The following is an 8,428-nucleotide window of genomic DNA, read 5'->3' on the forward strand; positions in this document are numbered from 1 at the left end:
ATGCCTTTGAGAAGGAAACACTCTATGCCAAGGTAGTGTGTCATAAAACTCTTGGGGCTAGATAAACGCCTGCAACAGAAAAGGCATCAAACTGAGTCACACAGTCACAGGTCTCGCTGTGGGCAGCTCGGTGTGCTCCAGCTCCCAGAGAGGGCTCGTCAGGCCCGCATCAGAGGGGAGATAAAAGGGGAAAAAGTACCATGGAGTGGTAGAACTTCATCTTTTGCGGATCCATGGACTGAAAGCCTTTGTATTTTTCTGACCCACTCCACTAATCAAAATGAATTGCTTCATATTTCATAGGATAACTTGGCATTATGTAAATACTCCAGCCATATGGACTGCTGCAGTGCAGATCGGGTGGAGCAGGCAGTGAACTGAGCTGAGAGGACCAAATTCACCTATGGTAAAATCAGAAGCACATTTACCCAGGCAGTCTGCAAGCTAAACCTCTCAGCGGTTTAGGTATTTCCTAACACAATACAATACCACGGAGAGAAGACAAGGATAGAACCAACAGGTAGGAGAGCCTCAAGGAGCTGGGGCTGCAGCGGCCGGGACGGTCCTGCTCGTGCTCAGGTGTCTTGGCCAAGGGAAGGTTGTGAGGAACAACTGCAGGGAGAAGCCACACGCTCGCTTCTCCGGGACTGAAGAAGAATCGGCCTTGGCTGAAGTGCTGAAGATGAGAAAAGCAGCAATTCTGATGGCCACGAACTATTTCCACCAAGGACAGACCCAAACATTACCCGGGTTTTTTTTTTTTTCCCGGATTAAAAAGGAAGAAGAAAAGCAGCAATTGCTCCCCTATGCCTATAGCAGAGCTGTGCACCAACATCACTTTGCTGCATCTTCTTCCCGAGGACACGAAGCGACTTGCTGGGCCCGTCCGTGCTCCAGCGGCACCCGCCCAGGGCCGGCAGCCCTTCACCCTTCTGCCCTCCCGACGGCGGGCACTCGGCTTCGAGTCCGAGCGAGCCGCTCGGGCTGGAGGGCAGAGCCCCCGGCCCTGCCGGGGCGAGCATCACCCTGCCCCGCAGCCCACCCGTGTCCTCCCCACGGAGCACCCTGGAGCCCGGGGTTGCCCGCGCGCTCCCCTACCGCGGGGGCCGCCCTGCTCGGGGCGCTGCGGGTCGGGGCGGGGGGGGCAGGACCGGGGATGCCCGGGGGGGTGGGGGGAGACGTTTTGTCGAGCTGCCGGGAACAGCCCTGGGCGGTGCGAGGAAACGGCACCGCTCCCCACGCCGGCACCGAGCCCGCCCCCCCCAGCCGGGACCACGGCGAGCCCGCGGGGACCCTCCGGCGGCTGCTACCGGCAGCCCCCGCCGCAGCGGGGCGGCCCCGGCGCTGCTATCGGGCGGCGGGGACGGACCGCACACGGGCACACGGGCACCCACGGCAACACCACGCACACACACACACACACCCCGGCGCGGGCACCCACGGACACGGACCCACGGAGAGCGCGGGGCGGCCCCTTCCATGCACGGCCCCGCGCGCACACACGCACTGCACCACCCCCTCCACCCACCCCGCGGCACCGCGCGCACCCGCACCCCCCCCCCCGCACCCGCACACACAGCCGCGTGCACGCGCACCCCCCGCGCACCCCCCGCCGCTCGCTGTAGCACCCTCCACACGCCCCCCCCCCGCACGAGCTCCTCTACACACGCGCGCCGCGCCCACTCACTCCCACGCCCCCGCGCGCACCCACCCCCACCCCGACACACGCGTACACACACCCGTACGCGCACACGCGCCCCGTACACACTCACGCGCACACTCACGCCCCCTCCCCCCCCCGTCGCGCGGCCGGGATTCCACGCGCCGTGACGTCAGGGCGCGCGGCCCCGCCCGGGCGCTATAAGAGGGGCCGCGTGCCGCAGTGGGCCCGGCGGAGAGCGGCGGAGCCGGCCCCAGCCCAGCCGAGGCAGCGGAGCCATGGCCGCGGGGCCCCCCGGCAGCCTCCTCTCCCTCCTCCTCCTCCTGCTCTCGCTGCTCTGCCTGCGCGGCCGCGGGCAGGGCTTCGGGCAGACGCGCTTCATCTGCACCTCGGTGCCGCTGGACGGGGACATGTGCGCCGCCTCCGCTCCGGGCACCGGCTCCGCCGAGGAGCTGAAAAGCACGGTGCTGCAGCTGCGGGAAACGGTGCTGCAGCAGAAGGAGACCATCATGAACCAGAAGGAGACCATCCGTGAGCTGACGGCCAAGCTGGGCCGGTGCGAGAGCCAGAGCGTGCTGGAGGCGTCGCCCGGCGAGCCCAAGGGCGGCGGGGCCGGCAGGAAGGCCGGCTTCTCCAAGAACACCATGGGGGACCTGTCGCGGGCGCCCGCGGCCGAGACCCTCAGCCAGCTCGGGCAGACGCTGCAGTCCCTGAAGACCAGGCTGGAGAACCTCGAGGTACGCGCTCCGTCCCGCCGGCGGGGCAGGGCGCTCCCCGCCGCCCCGGGGGAGCCGAACCGGGAGCCGTGGAGCCTCCGCCCGGAGCGGAACGGGGCGCGGGAGCCCGCCCGGGCACGGCGGCAGGTCGGGCGGTAACAGCCCGCTCCTGTGCTCGCCCCTTGCAGCAGTTCAGCAGGATGAACTCCTCCAGCCAGACCAACAACCTGAAGGACATCCTGCAGAACAAAATCGACGACCTGGAGAAGCAGGTGCTGTCCCGGGTGAACAGCCTGGAGGAGGGGAAGCTCAACCCGAAGAACGAGTCCGAGGAGCGCGGCAAGATCGAGAGCACCCTCACGTCGCTGCACCAGCGCATCAGCGACCTGGAGAAAGGTACCGGGCGCTCCCCAGCCCCGCTGCCCGCGGGACACCCGGGCCAGCCTCCCGGCTGGGTCGGCCGAGCCCGCCGCGGTCCCGGAGCCTTCCCCCCCCCCCCCCCCCCCCCCGCCCCGCGCCGCCGTCCGTGCCCGCTCCCCTCCGCTCCGCGCTCGCCGGGGACCCAGCGCTGCCGGGCGGGATGCTGAGCCGCTCCGTCCGGGCGGCTCGCCCGCCCCCCCGAGCCCGTCCTATTTTCCACCCTTGGAGCGGTCCCTTTCCCCCAGCTTTAGCCCGGCGGCATCCGCGGGCTCCGCGGCGGGAGCCGGGGATGCTGCGGGCACTGCCCTGTGCCGGGGATTAGGGAGCCGTGCAGTGCCGGAGGGATTTGCTCCTGGTTGCCATCTCAAGGCCCGTTACATAATGGGGTGGGGAGGGGGGGGAACCCCCAAAGCGGGCAGAGAGGGGGTCCGGCCGGAGCCCACCGCGCCTCTGCCCCTGCAGGCCAGAAGGACAACCGGCCCCCGGACAGGTTCCAGCTCACCTTCCCGCTGCGCACCAACTACATGTACGCCAAGGTGAAGAAGAGCCTGCCCGAGATGTACGCCTTCAGCGTCTGCATGTGGATGAAATCCAATGCCTCCCCCGGCATGGGCACCCCCTTTTCCTACGCTGTGCCCGGGCAGGCTAACGAGCTGGTGCTCATTGAGTGGGGCAACAACCCCATGGAGATCCTCATCAATGACAAGGTACAGCCCTGGGGAGCAGGGAGGGTGCTAGGCAGGGAGGGACCGGCTGGGGGGCAGCATGGGGGACCCCCATGCCCACCACCCTGACCCACCGCCCGCAGGTGGCCAAACTGCCCTTTGTCATCAATGACGGCAAGTGGCACCACATCTGCGTCACCTGGACCACGCGGGACGGCGTGTGGGAAGCCTACCAGGACGGCACGCAGACTGGCAGCGGCGAGAACCTGGCGCCCTACCACCCCATCAAGCCCCAGGGCGTCCTGGTCCTGGGCCAGGAGCAGGTAAGGGCTGGGGGGGGGGGGGGGGGCAGGTGTGGGGGTCCCTCCTTGGCTGGGTGGAGGGGATGGACGGGGCCGGGTGCTCCCGGGGTGGGACAGGGCAGCCCGGCCGTGTGCCCCCTGTGACGGTGGCTCCTCTGCAGGACACGCTGGGCGGCGGGTTCGATGCCACGCAGGCCTTCGTGGGGGAGCTGGCCCACTTCAACGTGTGGGACAGGAAGCTGAGCCCCGGGGAGGTGTACAGCCTGGCCACCTGCAGCACCAAGGCGCTCTCGGGCAACGTCATCGCGTGGGCCGAGGCCAACATCGACATCTACGGCGGGGCCACCAAGTGGACTTTCGAGGCCTGTCGCCAGCTCAACTAGGGTCACGGACAAGCGAGAAACCTCCTCATCGGGTTCTTTTCTTCCCCCCCCCTCCCCTTTTTCCCTCCTTTTTTTTTTTTTTGCGCAAAAACAACCGAGAACGAAGCCACCCATCTTGTCCCGAGGAGCGGGGATGCCCCTGCAGCGGGGCCGCCCGCCCCCGGAGCCCTGCGACCCTCCGGTTTCAGTCTTGCCAATGTCCTTCAACGCCTGCGTGCCTTGGCCTGGCGTGGCTGCGCCCCGTCCCGCCGCCCCCCACCCCCCCCCCCCACCCCCCCCCCCACACACACCCGGGCCCGGCCCCCGCTTCGCCGCCGCCTCCCCCCGCCGGGGCGGCCCCGCTTTCCCCGGGCACCGGCGCCTTAAAAGGCTGCGAGGCCCGGACCGGAGCCCCCCCCTCGGGGCTTCTCTCCCTCCAGCCTGCACCCCCCCCGCCCCCCCCCGGGAGGGTGGTGCCTCCGGAGCCGGGGGAGGTTTGCAACATCCCCCCCCCGCACCCGGTTGCGCTCCCTCCCGGGAGTGGGGCATTGTCCGGGGCTCCGAGGAGGGGGTGACACACACACACACACACACACACACACACCCCCATTCCCACCCCCCCTCCCCGGGCGAGACCCGCTGCCCCCCTTCCCCCGCCGGCGCCGCTCCCGAGCACCACAGCCATAGCCCCGGGCTGCGGCGGGCACCGGGGCGGGACCCCTCCGGGCGGGACCCCCCCCCCCCCCGCCGGCCCCGCTCCCCGACCTGCCGCACTCAGGTACGTCCCCCCCCCGGCCCCGCCGCCTGCAGCCCCCCGAGGCCTCCTACGTGCCGTAGCTGGTGAAAAATAGCCTTTACCGTCCCCTGGAAGTTTAGCTACCACTGAAAAGTCTGAAGCCTTTCTGCTTTTGATAATACACTATGTTGTTTCTCTTACTGTAAAGGGAAGTTTATTACCATTAAAAAAAAAAAAGGTATTTTTATGAAGATAAAAAAAATATAGAATTAAGCAGTGCTCCCTGAGAAAAAAAAAAAGTACTTTGTGATTCTGCAGGAAAAAGAGATAAAGAAGCGTATTTTGAAATAATAGATGCATTTTGTATGGTTTCCTTTTCTAAACTCCTGGTTTGTACTACAGATTGCAGAAATCACCCCCCAGCCTGCCCCACTGACCCCCTGAGGGCTGCCCTGGGCGGCAGTGGAGGATGAGGCAGAGAATTCCCACAGGGCTCCAGAGCCTCCCCAACCAATTCCAAAGATGTGGCAAAGAGACGTGCAGAGTAGAGGGACCCGTACGGAGCCGGGCAAGGCCAAGGCCGCCCCTGGTCAGGAGCACAGAGCTGGCCCAGCCACCACCGCTTCAGAGAGCCAGCACCCAGCCGAAGAGCAGCACAGGCAGGAGCAGCACAAGCAGCGACACACACACACCCCCCCCAGATCGAGATACCTTCACACGAACTGCGGCTCAGGGCAGCGTATTTTAAACTGTGCTCTTTTTAAAAAAACAAACAAACAAACAAAAAAAAAAACCAAACACAAAAACCAACCACAAACCATCGTGAGTTAATTTAAGTTCCTCCTAAGAACCTGTTCACATCAGCAAAGCGACAAGCGCAACCTGCTGAGAAGAACAAGACCACGGAAAGGGTCTCACCTACAGTCCCAGGTGCGTCAGATTTGCCAAAAAAAAAAAAAAAAGGGTGTGATGTCAACACAATGTATATAGTGTATAGTGGGGGAGAGAATAAATGTATCTTAATCTGTCATTATTTTGCTAACTAAAGCTGTACATTTTTCCTATTACTTGCTCTCTGTCTCCTTTGGGTTTTGAATGGGTTACAATATACTACACATCCAGTCCGCATCAGCAGTTCTGAAAATGCACTGTTTCTACTGATACTCATGCTTTTCCCATTTTATTGCTGAGATTACATGAATTGTTGACTTTATTTTTACACAATAAAGAGTGAAGAAAGACACTGGGTTCTCTTAAATGTGTCAGTTCCCTGAGCAGCCAGGGCTCGGGAGCCGATCTTTCTGCACAGGAAGGTTTTGCCTGCCTAAAGCAGGAATTTCTGCCCAGTTCCCCTCAGAGCCTGCTCAGGCACCCCCTGAGCCTCGGCCGTACCTGCCAGGCTCCCTCCTTCTCCTGTAACGTTAGACCACCTCTTTCCCCGGTTTATGCAACACCGTCGCACAAATTGATTAGTTGTTTTTTTTTTCCCCAAGATGCAGGCTGGCAGCTCAGCTCCCTCCGGCTGCCTCTGCCAGGCTGGCGATGGCAGGGACAGTGACACCCCGCAGCCCACAGTGCCGGATGCCCGTCGGCTCTCTGCGGCAAACGTTCTCGGTGCAGGCACCGCTGACAAACCCCACGGGACTGCGCAGCTCCTGCTCCCTCCCTGCAGGCAGGAGCTGCGCTTGGGGCGTTTCAGGGAGCCAGGCTGGGCTCCGAATGCAGTTCCTGGAAGGTATCACTCCAGAGGGCAAATCTGAGCGTGGGGGTGACGCTGGGGTACTTGGCTCGGAGGGCAGCATGGCTAGAGGCCACCCGTACATCACGGGCACGGGGACTTGGCAGCGGAGAGCAGCGTGCGCAGTGCTGTGCCTCAAAGGATGGCTTATACTGTTCCTAAGTAATTGCTACAAATTCCCACTTGTTACACATCTGCTGTGTAACAGACTCGCCAGATAAATTGCTTTTAGCATCAAAGATACAAGTAGGAAAACCATTATTTACTCCTTATAACCAGCCAGAAACAATTCCTGCCCCCTGTCCCCCCACCCCTGTAACTCTCCCCATCCCATTGCAGCTGGGAATGGGAGCTGTACGGGTCCAGTTCAGTACTGCTGCCCTGGGCACCACGCAGCCCTTGGTGACACCGGCACTCCCCTTCCTTCCTCGGTAAGAGCAAGGACGCGGTGACACAGCCCGGAGGGACGCAGCTGGCATAACTCAGCAGAGCCCTCGCCGCTGCCGCGCTTGTGGCCAGTGAGTGTCAGCTCCCGGGGGCTGGCGAGGGCCATGGCGAGGGTCCCGCGGCCGCTTGTGCTGCATCTTCCCAAGCAACGTCTACAGTCAACTGCAGCCTCTGCTAACGGCATCCCTGACCGGTCACCCGCCACCTCCCGCATCTCCAGCTGCCAGAGGACAGCCGCTCCAGGGCCCCTCTCCTTCACCCAGCGCCTGGCACCCTCATAAAGCCTGTTTTCCTTAGGAGGGTTTGCTCCTGTGACTGCTCCAGGTCCTTTTCAGGATGTCTCAAGTCATAACCATTGTAATACAGCCAACAGCGTACAGGGCGAGGGAGAGAGGGAGGATGCCTCAAGCCAAACTGCAGGTCTGAGCTCTGGGGACCCAGCGTGTTTTCCCGTGCCGCCAGCCACAGACAGAGACAGATGCAGAATTACAAGCACTGGGTACCCTTGGCAGGGGACGGTCAGCATCAGGAATCCTCCTGGGGTAAGAGGTAAAATGATACATCAAAACTGTTTTAGGTCAATTTACTGAGCCCCACAGGGGACAGGCTGAGAGTGTAACATGCCACTCATCAGTCACTCTTGCAGGTGACTAGAGGGAAGGCACAGACGGGCTGCCAAGGGACCCTTAGCCAAGGCTCGTAGGTGGGCAGGATGGGGAGCAACACAGGCACAGGAATTAAAGCAGGGGGGCGATGCCAGAGGACACAGAAGGGGTATTGAAGAGAACGGTGCAACCAAGAGTTTCCCCCTCCCCGATTCCCCAGATCCTCCCCCCCCGCAGGTGAAGAAATGATTTAGATCAGCATCTTGACAGCCTTACAAAGGCATCAATATTGCAGAGATCCAGCCAGAACCCCCCCACCACGCACAGCCCCCTTCCCCAGGCAGCTCTCCTCCCCAGCCCTCTCCCCCTGAGCAGAGCTCGGCCCTCTCTGGCGATGCAGTTACCATCCCCTTCCCCCCCCCCCCCCCCCCCGCCCCTGAAAACCAGCTGCTCCAAGGACAGGCTGTTTGGTTTCGTGTCACTGGGAACAGCCTACATCTTTGCAAGGGGAATGCTATTTTTACCCAGGGAACGGATGGCAGCTCCTGTATTGTTCTCAGCCACCGCCAGCCCACCCCGGCCCTGCCCCAGCTCCGAGCAGGGTCCTGCCCACGGGGACAGCCGTCTTCTCAGCTACACTCAGCCATCCCCGGTGCCAAGATAAAACTACAGTGCCCACCCACTACCACAGGAGAGGGAAATGATGATACCCTCAGCTGGAGGCTTGTGCTGCACTACAACTTAAACCGCAATAAAAAAAAAAAATTACACTAACAG

General features: G+C 62.5%; 1 protein-coding gene across 1 annotated transcript; it reads left to right on the forward strand.

Annotated features, from left to right (window-relative positions):
* The first annotated feature begins 1,918 nt into the window (after positions 1–1,918).
* On the forward strand, positions 1,919–4,384 carry NPTX1 (neuronal pentraxin 1). Its single transcript, XM_076354160.1, has 5 exons — positions 1,919–2,397; positions 2,565–2,772; positions 3,259–3,503; positions 3,605–3,784; positions 3,925–4,384. The coding sequence occupies exons 1-5, from the start codon at positions 1,939–1,941 to the stop codon at positions 4,144–4,146; spliced, it is 1,314 nt and encodes a 437-aa protein (XP_076210275.1). The 5' UTR covers positions 1,919–1,938; the 3' UTR covers positions 4,147–4,384.
* Positions 4,385–8,428: the final 4,044 nt, after the last annotated feature.

The sequence above is a fragment of the Aptenodytes patagonicus genome, chromosome 16 (assembly GCF_965638725.1).
Source record: "Aptenodytes patagonicus chromosome 16, bAptPat1.pri.cur, whole genome shotgun sequence".
In the NCBI taxonomy this organism is placed as follows: Eukaryota; Metazoa; Chordata; class Aves; order Sphenisciformes; family Spheniscidae; genus Aptenodytes; species Aptenodytes patagonicus.